Raw genomic sequence first — 24460 nt, 5'->3', positions numbered from 1 at the left:
TGCACATTTCACCCCTGAGTTTCACAGGAGAGATTTTAAGGAAATATTCTTCTGGGAAACAGAGCTTATTACTGCTAAGTACAGAACATAACCTGGCTGGCCAGGCATTTGTTGAAAAATGACCTAATCACACATTTGATTCCACTTCTAGGAATGAATACTAGGCTGATCATCCAAAATGGTCATAAAGATGTGCCTGTAGATATGTACCATAATATCATGTATAATATCAAAACAAAAATCTATTTAAAACAAGGTATTCAATAAAAATACATTCACACAATAAAATACTATGTATTCTTTAAAGGTTTTTTCCACTGACTGAAAAACATCCATTATATATTGGCTTTTTTTTTTTTTAAATCCTCACCTGAGGACATGTTTTTTTAAATTGATTTGAGAGAGAGAGAAAGAGAGAAAGGGGTATCAGTTGCCTCCCATACATGTCCCTAGTGGGGATCGAACCCTCAACCTAGTATGTGCACTGACCAGCAATTGAACCCACAACCTTTTGGTATATAGGACAATTCCAACTAACTAAGCCATCTGGCCAGGACATATATTGGCTTTTAAAAGTAGGTTATAAAAAACTTTGTATGATATGCCTCCACTTTTAAAAGCTTTTATATGTAAGATGTACACATATGAACACACTTAGGAAAGATGTCACCAAAATATTAACAGTGGTTTGCTTTATAATGTAAGATTTTATTTATTATTATTTTTATGTTGTTTAAATTTGCCACATTAGTATGCATTAGAAAAGATTAAACCTATTTACATTTTAGAAAAAATAAAAATGTTTTAAACTGATATTTTCAATCTACACTAGCTACTTCTTATGACAAAATCATCTACGATTAAAAACAGTGCAAAATGTTTTAGAATCCTATTTGAAATCCTAAAAATATATAAAAATGTTAACATTTCAAACACAGCACCATATATATTACTCACTGTCTCTTGAACTTCAGCAACTTCTGAATATGGCAAGATCTAAAAAAGAAACAAATTTTCTCAGGAGTGATTTAATCTCATATACCAGAATCTGAATCTAAAGAGCACCCACAGATATCAAAAGAATTAAGAGGTGCATTAATCTTTTAAGAAGTAGCAAAGAAAAAAGGTACAATATTAAGTTTACACTAGAAACTGAATCCTTTCTTTAAAAAATCCCAAGGCTTCAGAAAATTAGAGTCAATCTTCCAACCTGTGAAGTTCTTTCTGGAATGTTCTTTGTTTTTTCACAGACCTAGTTTTTTCCTCAGACCTACCTGGCTTCATTCAAAAACTTCATCCAAAGCATTACTACCTGTATGTTTGGCCATTACTGCAAATTAACTTCTTTGTTCTAAAATTCTATTAACAAAGGAAGGGCTTTGAACTTGTTTTATAAAATACCTTTATGTCAAAAATAGCACTCAGCAGTTTCCCTCAGAATCAAGACTCCAGGCCAACTTGCCTATTTTCCAACGGTACCATCTTCCTTTCAATCACTCAGACTTAAACCCTTGAATCATCTGAAACTCTTTTCCCCCAGCATATGATCAAGTCATTAAATTCTGATGTTTTTTACCTAGAGAATGTCTTTCTCACATCAAGTCTCTTCCCATTAATACCACATAGGCCAGACCCACATTACCTCATTTATCACCGTTTGCATCTGCCTCCCTTTCAATAGACAGCCCTGCGTTCACTCTTGCCTCACTCATTCATTTACTATGTTAAATACTGGAATTTAAAAACATGATAAAGACATGGTTCCCACTGCCAGGAAAATCATCTATATTGAAATTTGCGTGTGCTGTAATTTATTTGACGTTGAGATAAGTTATCTCCAGTCTACCCAAATTACTCATTCTTGAAGCCAGCCCCATCATTAGCAAGTGATTTAACTTCTCTGAGGTGTATTTTCTCCTCTGTGAATAGTTATTAAAGCTTACAACTTCCCAGAATACTTTATAGATTTTTTATTTTTACTTATTTATTTAAATGAGGTCTACTTTATAGATTTTTTATAGACATCAAGCAAAATTGCTTAGAAGTGCAACAAATAACAAAGACCAACAGAGGACCGAGAAGGGAATGATTTATTTACCAACTATCACTTTAGCCATGTTGCTCCTCCACTTAAAAACATTCGATAGCACCAATTCTTTAGAAAATAAACTCTCGAAATTTACTTAAACCTTCTACAATTTTGGCTCAATTATCCATTCCACAGAAATATGTTGATCTTCTATGACACAGTCTCACAACTCCAAAACTCCGTTTATCTAAATTCAGTCTAGTAAAATGGATTGCTCAGAGCGACCTGCAGTTCTCTGCCTACTTTCTGCTTCCCTGCTCAGTAGCTCGAAAGTTCACTGACCCTGAAGGCTCAAATCAAATTGCCAATTCCATGACCAAACTTCAAGCTCAAGTTATCTTTCCCCAACTCTGATCTTCTACTATCAATTTTTTGACAATGTATATAGTTCACTATCTAATAGTATTTTCTCTATGTTACCATTAAAAAAATTAAACTGTTATTTAACTTTTCCCTAATATTATAATGGTCTAGTACAGCACTGGCAAATGCAACATTCTGCAATGACGGAAATATTCTACATCTGTGCTAATCGATAGGGCACCTACTAGCTACACATGGGTACACATGGGTGCATTTGCTGAAATGTAGCTAATAAGACTGAGGGATTCAACAGTTAACTTAATTACTTTAAATGTAAATTACTCATAAGTGGCTACCCTTTTTGTACATATCAGGCCTAGTACAACCTGACCTTTCCCCAGCTCAACTTAACTGAGCATTTGCTATCTAGCATTTGCCACTAATCCTTGCAGACCAATCCTTTTCTCAAACTTCCTTCCCTTCCTTAGTTTCCCAGCTATTTTCTCTCCATTCTCTTCTTCCCTCTCTCTGCTTGACTCCCTCCCCTTTCTGCCCCCTTAAGATAGTTATTCCCAAAGGCTGCATTCTAGAATCCCTTTTGTCCTCATTCAACATGCTTTCCCTAGATAATTCCATTGACTTGATTTTTAAATGGGCTCTATTCACTGACAATTACCCAAATTAATTTCCCACCTCTTCTGAGCTCTAACCCCTTAGGCCATCCCCATCACCCTCCTCGAGCACTCATTCTTCTTAGCCCAGATCAAATATCATATCCTTGCTCAGGGCCTTCCTGACTTCCCAAGTCAAGTACAACAAAGGGATACTCCATCCTAGCCAGGCCTAACTTGGAGATATTCCATCTGACTGTCACTGCATCCTTCTATCAGGCAGAACTGCAGGGAGGAGTCCACATAGCTCCATATATTTCTAAGGGTCCTGACCCGCATCTCTGTCTTCCTGAGACTAAGGAGGTGGAAAGACCACTCACTCACCTTTCCTCCAAACCTCAAACCTCAACCTTATGGTGTTGGGCAGCCTAAACACCAGTCTGCCTAACAGACATACAAGGACCACACATGGCTCTTATCTCTGCCTAGAAAACTACCTTCAGGGCTCTGTTCAAAAATCACTTCATCAGAAGACTTCCATGATATTCCTAAAAAACAGCAACAGCCATCCCCTCTCTTCCAGTATTCTCTATTCTCACCCTACTTTATTCTTCATCACAACAATCATCACATAATACAGTATATAGTTATGGGGGGGTTTGGTCCTTCTCCACTACAATGTTAGTTCTACTGGAGCAGGAACTTCAACTGCTTTGTTCTTTGTTGTATTGCATAAAACTATGCATGGTAGACACTCAACAAATACTAAATGAATGAAAAATGTATAAATGAAAAAAAAGGCTTAATCACTAACATGTAGTTCGCTAAGTTCCTCTGTGTACTAAATGAATTCGTTTAAATTCTCTTATGGCAAAAAGCAAGTCTTGCTCATCTTCACACTCTACAAAACTTACCATTCTGCACACTTACTACAGAGACCCAAAGAACTAATATGGACTACAATCTTGAAATCTGATCTAAGCCTAACTCTCTAATATTCCCTGGGCAAATCCTGAATAAACATCTTGAATTTAATTCTCTTATTTGTTCACGAGATCTGTCCTAAAATTCTGTCATATTAAAAATTCAACCTAGAAAAGTACCTCAATGCTAAGAATACCCTTAGTTGTGCTTAAAGCACACTCCTATTTTCTTCAACTACCCGTCTTGGCCATCATCTGCCCAAACTCCATTTTTAGTAATTCCCCCATCCTTTCTCTTAAATAATTCTGTCCTTTACAAATAGCATTGTTACAGGTTCACCATCAGTTTTGAGTAATGGAACATAAGTTGCATTTGTCCAATAGTGGTGATCTCTTGCCAGGGTTACACCAACCTCCTTCATCGAGGTCTTCGTATATAAGGAAAGTTCAAAATCAATCAACATGGCAATTGTAACTAATGTCGTGCAGCTGGTGAGACTACCAGTGAAGTCTGTGGTTACAAAATCATAAAAGAAATGCTTCTCTACTAAAAAAAATTAAACTCATAACCTTGGCCTTTGACTCTATTAACATTCTCCTCTACATCTGACCTAACCATCCATAGTTACCTGAGAAGGTTACAAATCAATGGCACAAAAGAAACCACGTTATCATCACAATCGTGCCGGGTTAGGTATGCAGCTGGTTACAGGAGAGAGCTCATGCATACAAATATTTCCGCGTGTGTGAAAATCAAACTTGGAATTTCATTTCAGCCAATTCTTCACACAGATGCATGAGCCTCCATCATGACAATGATCTGAATTAAGACATAGGACTCGTACAGCATAGGGAATATTTGGTAATAACTGTTATAATAGCTATGCATGAATCCAGGTGGGTGCTAGACTTATCAGGGGATCACTTCATAAGTTATATAAATGTCTAATCACTACACTGTACACCCGAAACTAATATAATATTGAATGTCACCAGTAATGGAAAGACAATTTAAAAGGACTGAATATAAATACCTTCTTTCTATAGTTCCATTCTATTTCTAACATGTGCCTGATTATATATTATGTTGTTCAGTATCAAGCCACAGACAAGACTGCTAATAATAGTATGGAAACATCAACCTCCATGACTCGTATCTACCACACATGAAAATTCAGTTAGCAACTGTTCACATCTCAGCAACGACTTGGTGCCTAAAAACCAAAATATTCACCCCAGAGAGAACAGTCAAAATTAGTTTCAAGAGAACAAAGCTCTGGGTTAAATAAAATAAATCATGTATTACATACTTTCAAAGTATACATTAGTTAATGCATATAAAAACTTTAAAGGGATGCTTTAAAAAACTAGGTATAAAATAGATCAGTTTGTAATAGAAACACAATAGCCTTTATAGTCAATGACAAGAATAACAGAATTAGAGTATCTGTATTGAAATCCTAACATAGCCCACTGACTAGCTATGTGATCTTAGGTAAATTACTAACCTCTTCAGAACCTCAGTTTCTTCATTGCTAAAAACAGAGTAATATATTATATACTTCACATTACTTTGGAAAGGATAAATGAGAAAGTGTGGGAGACATTAAGCCAAGGTCAGGACTCACAATAAGTGTGCAAAAATTTTTTTCTCTCACACAAATATAGTAACCCAAATATAGAAAGTGCAGAGTCTGGAAATCTAGGGAAAAAAGCAAAATCCAGAAGAGACGTATTTTCTAGTCTGCTGCTACTACTGCCCTACAGGTTTAAACCACCTTTCACCTAGATCATACAACTGCATGCTAACTTGTTTCCGGGGCTAACTGCCTCTGTTTCTATGGTTCTCGGCCTCAGTTCCTCATGGACATCACCTACGAGACTTTAAAAGGTCCTGACGTCTGGGTCTCAGCCTCTGAGATTCTAATTCAGTTTGTTAACAGAGTACTGTAGCCTGAGCACTGGAATTTTTCCAAACACCTCCGATAACTCTAATACTCAGTTGGTTCCCCCCCCAATATTCCATAATTCTGCCAAGATAATTTTCCTAAGCTACAACTCTGAACAGGTTATTTCTCTGCTAAAATACATAAATAAATAAATAAAAATCAATGGTTTGACATTACCTTAAGATCTTAAGAACAAAAACCCCAGAGTGTAAATTTTGTATTATCTGATTCTAACATAGGTGAGGTGCAGTATATAAAAATGATTAAAGCTTGGCCTCTAGAGACAAAATGTATCCCAGTTCTGCCACCTACTAGTCATGTGACCTTAAGCAATTTACTTATCTCTGTTTTCTCTCTATTAAATGGAGGTAATATACTACCTCATAGAGTTATTAAAAGATTACATGAGTCTACCTGCAAAGCACTTGGAATAGCTCCTAGTACAAAATAGAAACTTAATAAATGTTAGTTGTTACTCATTTCCCCTAGCTTTATTTTCTACTAATTCCCCTAAAGCCGCAAGCAATATTGCCTGTGAGACCTAAAACCTGCTCTGAACATACTGTAGTAAGAAATCTCGCAAGGTACTGTGTGGCACAGATGTATACTCAACGAAGGTAGGGTAGTTTGCTAGACTCAATAAACATTTGGCCAAAATTAAAGTTGATGTGCATGTGTGCATGAGTATACAGGTACATTAATATAAATTCATATGCCTATACACACATACATAATAATTAACTTCCTCCCCCAAGCTCTTTCTTGTTCCATTGCTGCTATTTGCACTATACTCAGTTTAAGGTGACTTCTGAAATCATAAGCTAGTGAAAACCTACTAAGGTGATGGGAAGTCTAAATAAAAATCCTTCATTGCTCTATTCTCACTAGATAATTGGCACATGAAGATTTTCTCTTTCAATCAAATTTATCTTCATGTATCTCCAACATGCTAAAATCTGAATCCTTTGCATAAAACCACTTTCTTAGGTTAATGGGACTCCCATTTTTTTTAAAGTAGGAATAAATTTATTTTAAGATTCTTAATGCACATAATTTTAATTAAGAGTTAAATGTAGGGCTGTGGGAGTCTTGGCTTTCATTATATTCTGCTTACAAAATGCACCTACATGTCTTAAAAATGAGAAACAGCAAGTGATAATGCTTATGAAAAATCTTTAATCCCTACTTTAAAAATCTGAATGATTGCATTTATGGATATTAAAAGAAATAATAAATCTTTAAAGCTGGTTTCCCTCCTGAAGTCTAGTTTAGCAAAACAAATAGCTTTCTATCGGTAAATGACATAATCTATTCACTCGGGAGTTAGTTATCTTAATAGTTCTCTACTTTTGATCTTCAAGTTGTGGGCATGTCAGAGCACGCAAACATTTATCCTATACTAATGAACTGTGCAATACAGCTACTGTTCTCTTGAATCTCTGGTACATTTTCAGCCACCACCTTAGCCATTCTAAATGCAGGGAAGACAAAGCCAAAAAGAAAGTAATCAATTTCTTTTGCAAATGAGAACTGAGTTACTTATTAGTGAAATAACTAACACCCTTCCTAAACCCATGCCCAGTAATGGACAGGGAGCAACCTTAGAGCAGAAGAGAGTATAGTACCACAGATGTAAGAAGGGGGATTGGGAGCCATCTTTCTGTGCCCTTTTCTCTTTGTCATCCTGGACAGATCATTGTTCATCCTGCCTTTACCACCAGGGCAGAAAGCAATTTAAAACCAACCAGAGGCATTAAACGCAGTTCTAATGACTTCTGTTTTTAAGCTGTGCCCATGTGCAGATGCAGTGTGCACGTAAGAGCAGGAGAACACACTGTCCACTGCCTTCCACTGCACTTTCCCCCAAATCAGCTACGCGATTACAACGAAGGGGGCAGCTTGTGGAAAGAACTATGGTCCATAGTACAAACACTAAGGAGTTCCACAAGAAACAACATATGAGTGGAAAAGGCAAATGAGGACTGATGAAGCAACAATTTTAACAAGAGATTCTCTACCCTAACACACGAACTGCGCCCTGGAGTAAACAAGCATCTCCGTGCCCTGCCCTTTCTATCTAGGGCAATATGAACAAGGGAGTTAAAATTCCCAGGAGGATATTATATCCAAGAAAGTACAGCCTCACAAACAAATAATTAATGTTCTTATAAGAAGACCAAGTGTCGTTAATGAAAACAACATGAAAAATCTCAGTAGGAGGAAAAATTAGTGAACCAAACTTGTAAAAAAAAACCCTAAAAATAACCATAATGAATATATTCAAAAGACATGGGAGAATATTATTTTTTTAAAAAAGCATAACCAAGCAATCATAAAGAAAATAGCTAGAAATACTGGGTATAAAAATACTATGGTGAAATAAAGTATACAGGAGGTTTGAACAGAAAAAAGATACAATAATAAATTAGTGAGCTAAAACAGTAATAAAGGAATTCAACAAGAAAGTATAAGGAAAGAAAACGTTGAAAAAAATGAGATAGAAGATAGAAGGAAAAATGCCACATTCACAGAACAGGAGACCCCCCCAAAGAAGACATGATGGATTTTTAAAATAAAATAATATTAAATATTAAATAAATTAAAAACCTATACAAAATGGGTAAATTTCTGGAAAAGTATGAAAAGATATAGACTCCCCCAACTCTCACCCATAGATATATATCCACAAAACCACAGGCTCAGCTGCATAGAAATTACAAAGAAAGAAAAACAATTTGTATATGATATGAATCAGACAAAATATTTAAACCTAATAAAAACAAAATAAGTTGCATGCAGCAGACACCTGTTAAATGTCAACATGAAAAAAGAAACAAAACACAACAAAAAAACTCCTTGCAGGTACAGATCATGTTTTAACGGTAGGTACAACCATGAAATAGGCAAATTTTATCTTGGCCACCACTCCCTCATTCCACACCCCTCCCCCTCATTCCACACCCCTCCCCCTCATCACCTTCTGGGTCTCTTATCAGGCAGCTCTCAATTATTTTTCCTTAAATGTTAGTTGCTGAAAGTTTAAACAAGTAATTCTTAAACTTTTGGATCTCCAGATTCCCTTATATTCCTAGAAATTACTAAGGCTCCAAAGAGATGTTGTTTATGTGGATTTTATCTATTGATATTTGCTGTATTAGAAATTAAAAGTGAGAAATTCATTATCTCAACTAGGTAATCAAGGTCAACATCAATGGTGGTTAAGTCATGTTGACAGGGCACAAGGTCTGTCCAGAAGGTATGCAGCCATGTACTATGAAAACTAGAGGCATTTAAGGAAGAAGGTACAAGATATAAGAAACATTGCACAGAAGACAATGACGCCTCAGTCTCCTGTAAAGCAGGCACCTTGGGACCTCACACAGTTCTCCCAATCACCATCAGCTGTCCCATCATATTCTCCTAAATCTCATCAATGTCTGAAATCTCTTCCCTTTCACAGGTGATTTTAATTTTGGGAAAAGCCAGATATTGCAGGGTGCCAAGTCTGGGCTGTAGTGGGACTGAGTTACCTGGGTGATCTAATGTTTCACCAAAGAACTCTACAGAGACGTGATGCATGAGCGAGTGCACAATCGTGATGAAGCTGCCAATCACCAGTTGCCCATAACTGTAGCCTTCTGAATCATCCGAATAGTTTCCGCAGAGGAATGTTCAAGCTTAACAGCAAAATATGATGCAGATTCGTTGCTCTACTCAGTCACTTTGAATGTAACAGCCACACAGTACACATGCTCACTCAACAGTGTCTACCACCCCCACTGACCAGTACAGTGAAGTCATCATTGTTCACTCATGCGCAATCCAGTCCACTCTCCTTGGCTTTCAGGTGACATTGACATCACACAAACCATTCTTGTTATGTTAACAATAGCTGGACTTTTTCCAGACGGACCTCAGTATACCCTTGATAATGTGAAAAAATGACATTTACCTTTGTAGTTTCCTCCAAAAAACCTTTAGGCCCAGTCTAATCATGAGAAAAACATCAAACAAATCCCAATTGAGGAACACTGGGCAAAATATCAGATCACTACTTCTTATCACTATCAAGGTCTTCAGAAGACAAGTAGAGTCTGAGAAACTAGCACAGTCAAGAGGACCTTAAGGAAGCATGCCAACTAAATGCAATGTGCTATCCTAGATGAGATACTAGAACAGGAAAAGAATATTAAGTAACAACTAAGACATCTGAATCAAGTATAAACTTCAGTCAATAATGTATCAATAAGGATTCATTAATTGTATCAAATATAGGATACTAATATGCTAATAAAAGAAAAGCCTGGGGACAAGGTATTCAGCAACTGTGTAACTATGTTCACAATTTTTCTGTACAGCAGGTCTTGGAATAGTGTGGTTGGTTCAACATTATATGTTGATGAGATGCCACAGGAACTTCATTCTTGTTTGTGTTAATTAGCCTGCAGTAAAACTGGTTTTATTTGTCGTTTTGTTTAAGGTGACAGAACCTATTAACAATTTGTGAGAACTTACTATAAGCCTAAAACTATTCTAAAAAATTAAGTTTATTATAAAAACAAGAATATACAAGCACACACTCCATTATTCAGCAGAACAATGATATCACATCTCATATAGTCTCTGAAAAAGTGCACTATACACACATGAGAGAATGAGAAAAAAAGGCAACTAATACCAAATGCCATCGTACTACTACCAAAATAATTTTGACCTCATGGATTCTATGAAAGATGCTTGAGGAGTTCCATAGTCCTGGGAACAGAATTTGAGAAGATCTCCAAGCATAATGGAAACAGAAAAGATTTCTGGCTTGCAATTCTGCTGATATACTGTGTAGAGATGACTGGCTAGAGAGTCTACTTTTTAAAAACTTACTCTTTCTCCAACCCAGTTCTCAAAACTTATTAAAGAGTCCCATCATACACCAGTCATTTTTTTTTACCTTATTCAAGCCTCTACTAAGAACAAAAACAACCTCTAATAAGTCCAAAAAATGACAATATAAGATAGAATTTAGGTACCCTATTAGCCCAGTCTAATCATGAGAAAAATACTGAGAAATACTGAGAAATATTTTCCCACTTGGGTAGTTCAAACATTACGAATATTGAAATACTGTTAACCTGTAACTTTCAGAAGTTAATTTAATATAAAGCATACCTATCAAATTCTTTTACCCTTTTTGTAAATGTCTCCCTTTAGTAAAAGGTTCAATAAAGTTGTAAAATGGCAGAAAGACAAAATACCTAATACAATGTAGGCTGGTTGGTTTGCTTGCTTTAAGGTAAAGGCTAGTCAGTCATTCCCTCCAGCTCCCATTTTTCTAAGCCAGTTAGGGTATTATGTGATACCCCTCGTGAATTAATAGATCTAGGCAATGTTCACCAATGGCTGCTATTATCACAAATAGACAGACAGACTAATTGTATGCCTCTTCATGGTAACAGACAACACCATCAATGAAGTTGCACCTGAATATGAGCAAGCCTCTAACTCTAATAACCAATTTGCAAGAAATATAAGTGACTGAAGAACACATTAATCAATCACCACAGGGAAAAATCCAGATTGTGAGAAACTCTATGAGACAAACTACTTTATTTCTTCAACATACTGAAGAGAAAAATTAAAAATTGAAAATTATTGCCCTGGCTTGCAGGCCGGGTCCCCGGCTAGAGGCATGCGAGAGGCAACTAATGGATGTTTCTCTCCCTCCCTTCCTCTCTCTCTAAAAATAAATAAATAAAATCTTTTAAAAAAATTGAAAATTATTGACAGATGGATAGGAGACTTAAAAGATTATAAAAGACTTAAGTAACTTATCAACCACATCGAACACAAAGACTTTAAAAAAAAATTGTGAAGCAATCAGGGAAGTTTAAGCATTGATTAGTTGTTTAAATTATATTAAAGAATATTCATGGTTAAGAAAAGTTTATATTTTAGAGATGTATACTGAAATACTAATGAATGAAATGATTTACAAGGGATTGGTTCAAAAAATATGGAGTGGAAGGATGGGCATATAAAGGAAACAAGACTGACTAGGCTGATAATTGTTGAAGATGGGTGATGGGTACATGAGGATTCGTTATATGCATTCATCCTTTTGGAATATACTTGAAATTTTTCATAATAAAAGTTTAAGAAAGATAACTTATATTAACATTTTTGAATGTGTGATTAACATAAATCGTTGTAAGTAGCATGTAACTACTGGGAAGATGAAGCTGTTTCAATATAAGAGAAAGGAGTAAGTAGGTAATAAATTGGTGACTAAAATTTCTAGTTACTGTATTACTTTATATAAGAAGATCTCTGCAAGAAGAGAATTATATAATTTAGGACCCCATTTCTAACTGAAAACTCTCCAGGTGAGATGCCCCACCAGACCACAGATTTTAGATTATCCAGCAACAGGACCCACTTCACTGCACTGAAAAGCACCAGGGGTTAGTACTTGGATTATCTGAGCAGGCCCAACAAATCACAAGGGCCCTTTTAAGAGGTAGGCAAGACAGTCAAAGTGAGTAGTAGGAGATGTGATAACAAAAGCCAGCGGTTTAGGTGATGGGAGCCAGGGACCATGAGCCAATGAATGAATGTAACCTCTAGACACTGATAAAAGCAAGGTAATCATGTCTCTCTTTCCCTCAGGGCCTCCAAGCTGCTTCTGATACCTAGAAATGACAGATAGTAAATTTGTGTTGTATTAACCACTGAATTTGTGGTAACTTGTTACAGCAGCAGTAGGAAATTAGCACAATGACCAACCGTGAAATTTAACAAAGAAACCTCTTTCGGTTCAAGTATAATGATTTTATCTGCCTTTCAAGACGCTGAGTTACCTACAAGTACATGTGTTCATGCCAAGCACGGACAACCAGCTGTAAGAGAATACTGTAGGTGGAATTCTTACATTAGGCAGATCATCTAACTAAATAATCTCTAAATTTCCCACAAGACCTAAAGAGGAAAAGTAGCCACAGGACTAAGAGGTTTGCAAAGGCTCTGCTGGTAGCGTAATCATTGTTAAACAGGAAGAAAAGCAATCCTTAAGTATTTAAAATTAGTCAAACACTTAGCAGGCAGGTCACAAAAAATGTTCAAATACTAGATAGATGAGAATATGCGCCAGATTTGGTAATCCTCAAACTTGGACTGAGGCCCATTTATTATAGATGAGACAAGAAACCTCACAGCTCTTTCCCACCCACTCCCACGGTACAATAATGCTTTGGAAAGATTGGTAATTGGCACATGGGCAGCATAACTGACTTGAACGCACACATGTCTTACAGGCCACTTATCAGAAAACTGTACAGCAAAAATACTATCATTACAAGTATGCTATGACTAACAGCACATAATTTACTAAATCAATAATGAAGCTAAACTAACAGTATTTATAACAAAAATAGCAGCATTAAAAAACTGTGACCCACTCAAAATAATACTTCATGTTATCCCCAAATTGAGGCAATTCCATTAATTTCATGCACACATGCAGCTGTATAATATGACCAAACATTATATATTAGTCACACTTCTTAGAATATGATTATATCTCAATAAACTCTTATACCAATTTTACTTTATGAGCACCAAGTCACAGTAATCATGAAACACCTTAGTAAGTATGTAAAAATCAAAGTTTCAGAAAGCTGGACTATCTCTAGGCCCATCAGGAAGACAATGATTTCCTACGTTTTGAGAATTACTGAACTAAATCATCGCCATAGCCCCTTCCACTTCAGAAAGCCTTTGACGAAAAGTACCCGATTTAAGTTACGACCTCAAGAAAGATTTCAAACGACAGCATGACTTTCCCTAAGGTAAGGTACATATTCAACTTTTTCTTTCTGAAAGGATATTTCAGTTTAATCTACCTCAATTATTTAATAGAAATTTGAATCCTGTACTTAAGTATTTCTTACTGGTTTATTTCTAAAGTGATATAAATTCTGGACTTTTACAAAATGTTTTAAGACATATTAAATGTCAACTTGTGTCCTAAAGTGTATTTAGTACCATGTATTTTTCAATATTTACCACCTAAGACTAACAACACTACCACAAAAACAGAACTACAGGCAACTGGAATAATGAATGAACAAATAAATTGTTTTAAAAATAGTAATGTCAGGTGGAAGAAGAAAATTAAATGGACATTAAAGTCAGACTGGATCCAAACTTCCACAGCTCCACACCAAAACTACGATAATAGTATCTTAATTAATAAATGACTTTATCTCTCCTCCAAATCATTTTATATCCTGCTTCATTCTCTCCAGCTCCCAATCCAACTACATAAGAATACTTGATGGCATACCATTGCCTAGAGAACCAAGTTCAAAATTCCTGGTCTGGCACTCTAAGCTTTCCATAAATTTGGTCTCTGCCTGCCACACTGATCATTATTTCCGTGAACACCACTCCCTCTAATCTACCTTAGTCAATTTTTCCCTGAATAAACATGGGCAATTAGTTCCCAATTTAGCTTGCCTCCTGCTATTCTCCCTTCCTAGAATGTTTTTCGTGTTCATTTTCAATCCTATGATCCATATTATCTGTGCTAGTTTCTGTTCTCCTAAGAAAGCTTCTCTAACTACCCCAGTGTATAGCAATGGCCCAGTTTTCCCAGTTTGTGAGCTATGGTTTGGTTTTGTCCCTCCCTTAACACTTAGTAAATGCTGTTATTGCCTTATCTATCTGTCCCACTATCTAGTCTTCCCCCAAATTAAAATGATTCAAAAAGACGCACTGTGTGTCTCTCAGAATCTCCTTTACCTGTCACGGTATGTAGCACAAAGGATACATTCAAAAAAAGAAGTTTACTGATCATATTTTTAAAACCAGTACATGCAATCAGATTTTTTAAAACACTGCCACCTCATACTAACACGGTGCTTTTTATTTTCAAAGAACTTGCTTGTTTCCCTGGATCATACTGTCCCTATCAAGTAGGCAGGGTATTCTTGCCTATATATTTTTTATTGAAATAGAATATTTGCCTCAATATTTTAGGCAGAAAAACTGAGAATCAGAGAAACTGTAAAGCCAAAATAACTGAATAGCCTAGGGCTTTTTTCAATGTGTTGTATTGCCTCTCTTGCCTTCTAACTATTTGTCTTTTTGAAGAGAAGTCTTAATATTAATACTTCTATTAACAATAACACTAGTAGATTTTATTTATTGGATGTTTCCAGTGTGCCCAGGTTTGTAATAGGCCCTTTATATATATTATCTCAAAACTCAAAACAACTTGAATGTAGACATTACTATTACCTTTATTTAATAAATGAGGAAACTAGAAGCCTAGAGAAATTAATTAATTGCCCAGGTTACGCAACTAAGCAACAGGGCTCAGATTTTAACCATAGCTAAATGTCTGCAGAGTCTAAGTTCTTAGCCTACTTTCCCTAAATCTGGAGAGCAACTAGTTTAGGCCATGTAGCTCAGAGCGGGTATTTCATAAATTAGTAACTCAAAAATAGGCCTCAAAGATTAGTTTCAAATCCAGAATATTTCAATCCTTCATATGGAAATTATAGGTATTCTCTCAAAAATAAACCCCAGTATATCACAGAAAAAACTTAATGAACAAGTAGGAAAACAACTGCTCTTACTGCTTTTTGAATAACTTGCTCCAACTTCTCAGGATCAATAGAATTTAGGAGAACTTTATTAATACAGTACACGTATTCTGGTATAGAATTTAATGCTATCTATTTGGATATTTATTTTAAAAGGTAACAATAAATTTTAAGCAATTCTATTCAGAAAGACAGGTAAAGAGTCGATACCTTGGTGGCAAAGTAAAGTATTCAAAGACAGACAGACGGACAGTTCCACAATGTAAACCGTGAGCTCTTAAGAGATAATAAACCCCCCTGAGCCTATCTCCCTATCTATATAAATGAGGATACACAAATGTCCACCTTTAATGGCTGTTATGAGGATAGTCTGACAAAGTATAGACTTAGAATATAGCAATTGTTATTACTAGTATTTTTATTATCACTAAGAGTTTTCCAATACTTCAATGAAAAGAAGTTGAAGTCTATTAGCTTTAAAAAAGATGCTATTTATGGAAAAATAAAGACATATTCTAAAACAAAACTTTAATCTTAACTTTTTTATGTGAAATTATAGTAAAAATAACTTACCACCAGTTTTCCACTTATAACCATGACAATAAACTTCATAAATGAAGCTTATTCCACGTTCATTTTATTCTTTATTAATGTTAGCTAGCATGTTGAAGTTTAACTTTTATTCTGACCATTTAAGAAACTAAAACAAGTCTGAACCAGAAATTCAAGAACGGTTGACACCAGATAGATTAACCCAGACGAGCAAAACTGCACTTTGCTGTCAATCATTACACTCTTCCTGCGTCGGGGCCTGAACAAAGGACATTCACTGAGTTAAAAGTTACAAACAGCCCAGTGCAACAGTGACTCCCAATTTCATAGCAACGTACATTATTCCGACAATACAAATTTGTCAAAGAACCTTTCACCTAACGATCACAGAGCTACCAGCTGACATCTTACGCAGTTAGCACCCTTACTTCAGATAACAGGAACATTCCTAATCAAGAGTATATAAATCAATTATTTAATGGAATCTCTCAAAATGCAACAGAATTTAAATTATCATGGGAGAAAATTTCTTTGTACAATGACAAATCATCATTTAATCTGTCCTGCTGGTGGGTTTTATTTTTTACTTATTGTATCAGGTATAATTAACCACTACTCCTACTTATTTGTTTTATTTTCAGAATACAATTCAATCATAATCACAAGGCAGCAATGTTTCTTAAATCTTTATCCTTTCATAGAAAGAATGTATGTGGCAACTGCTCTTAATTCTTAGTTATTTTGTTTCATGCCTTCTACCTGCTCATACCTTCACATATGTGAGATTTGGAGGCATTTAATGTCCTCAATTTACTGAAATCCTCTTGATTTCCCTAAGGCAGAAAGTTTCCGGGAAAAACATAAACACAAACTATTATATCCGTATGTCTTACACTATACAGCTGGGAAGGAGAGGGAAAAGAGGGAGGAGATGGGGCAGAAAAATTAGAAAACTGACTAGGTTGTGCTTCAACATGATTTAAACTATCTGTAATTTTCACATCAACAGAGGAGTGAAAGTATTATTTTTAAATACTTTCTTTAAAGTTTGTTTTAAATACATTTTTAAAATAAAATCAAGGCTCACATCAAACATAGCTGTAGATGATAGTACCTTATTACGCTGTATTTGAACCACTCACCGAAGCTCGGTCAGGTTCTCCATCTGCCAGGCCTGCCTCCATCGTGAAAGAAGGTAGGTTTATGCTTCACTTTCCATTAACGTTTAGCCATTCTGTATATCAGGAAATCCTAGAAAAAGAAAACCATGTGTATTAGGAGTGGTACAAAATTGTGGTAAGTGGAAAATAAAGCATTAAGTATTTTAGGAGGGAGAAATTATTTTAGGCTGAGGTTACTAAGAAATCCAATAACGTAGGGAAAAAACAGATTTTGACATAGCCTTGAGGAATAATAAAGGTTTAGAGAAAAATGTTAGAAGGAAATATTCCAAGTGAAGAGAAATAGCAAGAGCAAGGCTAAAGACATGAAATTGTTCAAAGTTTGAAAAGATGCTTAAATCTGCTTTTAAGTAATGAAATATTACATATAATTTGTCCATTATTACACTGGCAACTAAGAAGTATGCTAATATTAACATTGGGGAGCATGTAGGAAAACAGGTATTCTTATACACTTTTGCGATAAATCATAACTTTTTTTTTGAAGGACAACTTAAAATACATCTGCTTCCATCCAACAATTTCAAGGCTAGGAGTTATTCTACGTATATACTTCTATAAAGGCACAAAGATACATAAATAAACACATCCAACAAAGTAATAGATACGATGGAAAAACTGGAAACAACCTTAATGCCTATCATTAGGAGCTTGCTTAAACTAAATTACAGACATAAAAAACTAAACAAACTTTTTGGCCAACCCCAAACCAGCAAATCGGTAGACTTCTAGTCATTTCTTAGAGTTCCAAAAACATTTCTTTTCTCTGTAAATATAAAAGGCTGTACTAACACATAAATGCTGGTGAAAATACCTTTTAACTGGGCCTTAAAGGACTGTCATTTGGTTTATTTGATGTAACGAATAAAGTTAGCCCAAGCTATATGTATTACATATATATGTGTGTGTTAATTTTTTAAAAGAGTGGGAAAGGCAGGAACTTAGAAGGTTTCTGCCCTGAACAAATCAAAGACTAAAACTGCATTAACAGATGTGGAGTACTTTGCGAGAAGACTTGAGGGGAGAAGGGATGGATGTTAGGAGCTCCTTTTGGACAAACACATTTGAGACATCAGTTAGACATCTGAGTAGAGATATCAAGGAAGCCCTTGGACAGATGTGAGGTTGAGGAGGAGAAGTCAGGCTACAAATATGAATTGGGAGTCAGCCTATAGATGGAATTTAAAACCATGAGACTGGACGAGATCTCCTTGGGAATTTGTGTAGACAGAGCAGAGGACCAAGTTCAGAGTCCAGAGATACCTCAATATTATAAGATCAATCTTTAAAGAATGAATGAATGAATCCCAATTTCTGGTTTTCAATTTTCAGAATGACTATATGTAATTACTTTATTTAGGTAAAGACAGAATTGCTTTATGTAAAAAGCAAGGGCAACACACACAAACACGAAGTAAAACTCAAATTATAACATGACTAACTTTAAAAGGGAGCAGGGAGAGGGGAAAAAATCAAATTAAGGATTAGTACCAAAAACTCCTCACCTTTGATAATAAGGAGTTAAGAGACATTGCTATCATGTCAAGAAACAAGTTTTTAGTATTTTCTTTAAAGCCAAAGACTTGAACTCAAAATATGTAACAATAAATCCTGGAAGGAGAGGGTGATTGATTGGATGCTTAAAATACAGGGTGGGGCAAAACACAGCTTTACAGTTGTGAGTATGCAAAACAGAGTTTATTCTTATATTATGATTTATTAATTATTGTATTTTTTCCATAAGAACAACTATAAACCTACCTTTGCTCTACCCTGTATAAGCACACTAATTTCCTCATCATTCAGAGGTGAAAGCCAGAAGATTTTTAAATAGTAAATATGGGAATAGAAAATTATTTAAGTTAAAACAGTAATTACAAACAAACTCAATGGCAGTTGGCTCTAGGGAGTAGGCTTGAAATGAAGAAAGGTAGTTTTTTCTGCCATTTTAATTTTTAAAACACTGTTTGTTACTTCTATAACCAAAAAGAATGTCTAATACAACTTTTGTAAAGGAGTACAGTGCATCACAGTCCTGAAGACTTTTTTTTTCTCAATTGCCAAGCTAAAGCTCGGCCTGCATCCTAATTTAAACATAATTACTAGTTGAATTCGAAGTTTAAAGACTATGTTCCCTCTTCTGTTCTTTTTAATCAGTACTCTAGCAATTTTTGAGGAACTAGTGCCTTGCTATCTATACTTAAATTTACAAAGTTTGTAGAGAAAGTAATTTTTATAAAAATTCTTCCCTATTTTTGGGCTTAGTTCGTTATTTCAGTCACAGAGAAAAGGAAAGAGTATCTACTAAGCAAAGCCAACATCTTTAACCCATAAGGTCATTTAATTCTAACAACCTTGTGACAACGTATTGCATGATGGCTGTCTGCGGGGAACCGTTCCAAGTGTGGGAAATGTGGCTTAGCCCCCACTTGGAAAAGCCAGTGGGGAGCGAGGTTGGCGGGCAGGACCCACATCCATGGATAAGTTCTCCAGTGGGAAATCAGGCCTGCATTGTACTTAGGCTGCTATGAGACTTGCTCTTGCTAAAGCTCCCTCACCCTGAATTGAGGCAGCAAATGTTTACTGAGTATCTTCATCTTCCTCAATCTGTGCTAAACCACCCAAGTATGGAGTGTGAGCAGTTTCCTCCTTGAGCTGTAACATTCTTCTCTTTGAAGTAATTAACAGTGTTCTGTCCTTTGTCCTCCTTAAAAGGTGATCACCTGTGGTGAACCTGTGCACAGTAAATGAGGATCGCCCTCAATGTAATGTGCCCAGAAAAACAACAAAAGCCTGTCTAGGCCGGGGTCAGGGGCCCTCTCTCTAACTTGGAGAGCAGCCACGCAGGCCCTTTTTCTCCACAGGATTTCTGTAGTCCGTGTGTGTTTGAATATAGCAACCACAACGGATCCTGCAGGATCCGCATCAGCTGTCTCTAAAGGCAGCAACAAGTCATATAATATTAGTATATGGCTTCCTATCTCACAGGATGCCCCAGAACATGTACACTGTTCTAGTAAACGTACATGTAACAGAAACAAAAATGCTCAAAAGCAAGAGTGTTATCAACGAACACACCACAGTTCTAAACTACGACATTTTATCACTGGAAACTGAATTCAATTCAATAATCTTAATCTCAATGCCATTTTGACCAAAAATTAGATTGCAAATAAGCACACCTTCATTAAGTTAGTCTGAACTAATCTATAGTATTTACACTAGGTCAAACCATACAGGAAAAAATAACATAATAAGAAATTAATTATATAAATGTGACAGTTCCTGAAAAACTAGCTAACACCAAAATCTTATTCACGAACGCTGTGGAAAAAATTTAAAAATCTGATTGCTTGATTAAAGCAGTCTATCTACCCCAACGGCTTTCATCAAAATTACTGCAAAACGGTATAATACACGTGCTTTCTAGAGTAGGATAATACTTAACATTTTGGCACCTATGAATTATGCTAAGATTCCCTCTAGTCTAAAAATATAACAACAATGATGATGCTGACGATAATGGAAGACCAAGAGTCAAGCCAAAAGCTGGACACTGATGGGCAAGGGGAAAGTGGGACAGAAATATGCAGGGCAAGTTATCCCACTGAGGCTGTACAACTTCAGGGCGATGGGTGAGAAGACATCAATCAGGGAGACAGAGAGAAGAAACAGACTGAACTAATCAGTTTAACTCTTAGAAGAGGTAAATGCATAGTAAAGAAATGGCCTATGATATAAAAATGAAAAATATTCTAAATGACTCCACTTCTATGGAGAAAATTTCTGGCAAGGTATGAAACAAATTCCATGTCCCATTATCTATGGACCAAGCACTAATATACATTATTCATGACATTTATGGTTTATAAATCTTAATACCTATTGTTGTTCCACATCAATTATATGTCATTCATAGAGCATAAAACACATTCATCAAATATTTATTTAAATCTTATCATGTAAAAGATACTGCTGTAAATTCTGCACATAAATAACAATACACATCATTCCTGGCCTAGTCAAAGACTAAGCTGGCTAGTACACTACAACGTAATGAGCTTCGGCAAAGGTATGTGCTACATGATATTACCTACAGCAGTACATAAGGATATTAAACCCAGACTTCTGGAGGTGGCAGAATGAGAATTCCCCAAAACACAAAACAGAATAAAAAACACACACAACCCAGTAGCAACCAGATCCCAGAACCCAGTTTGTAGTCTCTAAATATCACTTCTCATTAAAAGACACCAGGGCTTCTTGGAGAAATGGCATATATCCAGATCTAAAAAACCAAATGTCCAAGGTCAGCATAGAGTACCTTACATATCTAAGCAAAAAAAGCTACGCAAGAGTCCTGAAGTCATATAATGAACTCAGGAACCAACCTGAAGGGGATCCTAAAAGCCAAAGCTGGAGAAAATTTTTATCTATAAAAGGCAGTTTAAAAATCAAAGAGCTAATCATCATTTCAAAAAAAATTGGAAACAAAGCAAATTAAACCTATGCATCAAAAATTAGATCTTTGAAAAAAATAAAATTAACAAATGCCAGATAAGACTAAGCAAGGGGAAAAAAGAAACAACAGAAATAACCAATATTATGATTGATAAAGACATCACAATAATATCTCCAAACTTTTAAAATATCCTAAAAGGAAATTATAAATACTATAACAATAAATCTGAAAATGTCTAAAAATAGACAAATTCCTAGAACAATCCAACTTACTGAAAAGTCCACAAGAAGAAAAAGAAAATCAAAATAGCCCTATTGAATCCATAATAATAAAACTTCTCAACAAAGAAAATTCCCATTGCAAATTACTTAAGTAGTGAATTTTACCCAACATTGGGGTGTGGAAGGGACAGAAATCTTAAAAAAAATTTTTTGAAAAAGCAAAAATTAAAGGATCACTACCCAAGTAGTTATATAAGGCCCACATAAACCTGATTTAAAAGCAGACAAGGATTACGAAGACAGGAAAATTGTGACTCAAGACATGGATATCAAAACCCTAAACAGAGTATCTGAAAAGCATTATCTATACGCATACATACATATATATACATATATACATACAAATATTTGAAAAAATACATTTACAATTACTCCAAGCTATATGTTCAAAATGTTTATAGCAATATTATTTGTAATAGCCAGAATCTAAAGGGGGACATGTCCATCAAAAATAGAAGACACAAACAACTCAGTAAATTCAAACAATGGTATATGATACAACAAAAGAAAATGACAATTATATGGATTACTCTCATCAACAAAATAGTCTTACATAACAGTATATGATATTTAATACAGTTTACACACAGTTCAAAAATAAAACAAATTAATCAACGGCACAGAAACCCAATGTTTTATCCGCAAAGAAGCTGGACGGGGTAATGATTAGGATGAGACACAAAGGGTTTGTGAATGCTATCAGTGCTCCCTTTCTCGACCTAGGCAGTGTTTTCACAAGGGCTGGCTTTATGACAATACAATGAACTCTACATTTACTGTACATATGTAAAAAAGTCCTTTCTTTACAATAAAAAAATTAGTGCTTTCTTTATAATAAAGAAATTAATAAAACCTAAAGCAAAAACCATTTAAACAAGAGGTAGGTGCAGAACAGGAATAAAATTCCTTTTAGAGTTCTCAAACTCTAAATTCCTCATAAAATCAATAGCCCACTAAATCTAATATAATATGCCACAATATATTAGATGACAGTTTAGCATTCTTATAGCACAGTGAGTTGATGTCCTAACTCTATTCATCAGATACATGTAGAAACACTTTTTAAATACAATTGCCTTACGCTGCAACAGCTCAATTGCTTGAGTACAAGATAATTTGGATTGTCTTCATACTTAACTCTACTGCAGAAATGAAAAGAGTAAGGTGACAACATAAAAGCAGGCAATAGAAAAAAAGACTGAAAGGTTAATAAAATCATTTTCATGCTCTCTGGAATATTTCTGGAAATAATTATAGTTTTAAAATTTCAGGTGAGGTCTTGAAAATAGTTTATGCTAATTACCTAATATAGACAAAATTTTAATTATAAAGATAAATTAATAGTATTTTATCAAATATTTATGACAAATATTAAACATAAATATTATCTATTTATTAATATATTCATTTATATTCTTCCGTCATGTGGTATTTAGACTAATTGTTTTAAGAATGGTGATTACTATTTTTATAATTGTATATATGACACAGACAGGTTATAGTTGGTCAGACAGGTGACCATGGTAAATTTCCAATACTTGGCTTCAAGAACCTAAAAAAATCAAAATGACATACAAGAGATTATTAGCTTAATAAAAACTACCAGAAACACGAATCACAGTTTTTCCTCTCACTTACCTCCCACACACCACCTTGTAAAACTTTTCAGAGAAAACAACTTCAAACAAAAGGCTACAAGACAGAAAATAGGGATAATTTAATTGATTTGGAAAGCTTCCTTATGAACTTTTTGGCATAAACAGATATTCCAAATGTTTTTAAATGAAAGAATTAACTTGAAAAATACACAGTAATATCATAGTAGTTATAAAAAGTAACAGACAAGAACAAATGGACTCTCTTTCTCCTCTGGTGAAGTTGTTTCCTTCTCTGTGCACACAAAGGGCATCTAGTACAGAACTGAAACACTACTATTTCTACATTTATTTACCCATCTGCCTCCACCATTTAGATCCAAACCTCCATGATGACATTTCATACCAATTATGAGCGCCCGATATATGCCAAGATGGAGGACCCAAGTGCACAAAACACATGGTCCATGACATCATAGACTTTACATGAGATCATGGGAAGCTTCTCATACAAAGTGATGTTTTAAGTTGAGAGCTAAAGAATAAGTGACAGCTAAGCAAAGAATGGAAAGAGCCCTGGCCAGGCGGCTACTTGGCTGGAGCATCATCCCATACAGCAAAAAGTTGCAGTTTCGATCCCCAGTCAGGGCACATACCAAGGTTGTGGGTTCAATCTGGTCAGGAGGCAACTGGTCACTGTTTCTCTCCCACATCGATGTTTTTCTCTCTCTCTCTCTATATATATATGTATCTCTATCTCTCTCAATCTCTCTTCCTCCCTCCCTCCCTCTCTAAAAAATCAATAAACATATCTTCAAGTGAAGATTTAAAGAGAATTTTTAAAAAAAAGAATAGCAAGAAATACATTCCAGGTAGAGAATATGCATAAGCCCTAATGCCAAAAGCCACCCCCAT

At 35.3% G+C, this 24460-nt stretch overlaps 1 protein-coding gene across 14 annotated transcripts in view; it reads right to left on the bottom strand.

The window, feature by feature from the left end:
- Positions 1 to 24460, bottom strand: part of OSBPL8 (oxysterol binding protein like 8) — a 179621-nt gene that overhangs the window by 111183 nt on the left and 43978 nt on the right. For 5 of the 14 annotated variants that reach the window (XM_045187331.2, XM_053921081.1, XM_053921082.1 and 2 more), the window contains one exon: positions 17169 to 17277. In XM_045187331.2, the coding sequence (XP_045043266.2) occupies positions 17169 to 17210 (42 nt within the window). In that variant the 5' untranslated portion in view covers positions 17211 to 17277. Of the gene's footprint in view, positions 1 to 957; positions 997 to 6052; positions 6113 to 17140; positions 17278 to 23588; positions 23643 to 24460 lie in introns of those variants that run through there. The other 9 variants (XM_024579717.3, XM_024579716.3, XM_053921080.1 and 6 more) reach the window with 6 other exon arrangements.

This window comes from Desmodus rotundus, chromosome 3 (genome assembly GCF_022682495.2).
Source record: "Desmodus rotundus isolate HL8 chromosome 3, HLdesRot8A.1, whole genome shotgun sequence".
NCBI classification, from domain to species: Eukaryota; Metazoa; Chordata; class Mammalia; order Chiroptera; family Phyllostomidae; genus Desmodus; species Desmodus rotundus.
The sequence above is the reverse complement of the archived record's forward strand: the minus strand, read 5'-3'. Positions and strand labels throughout refer to the sequence as shown.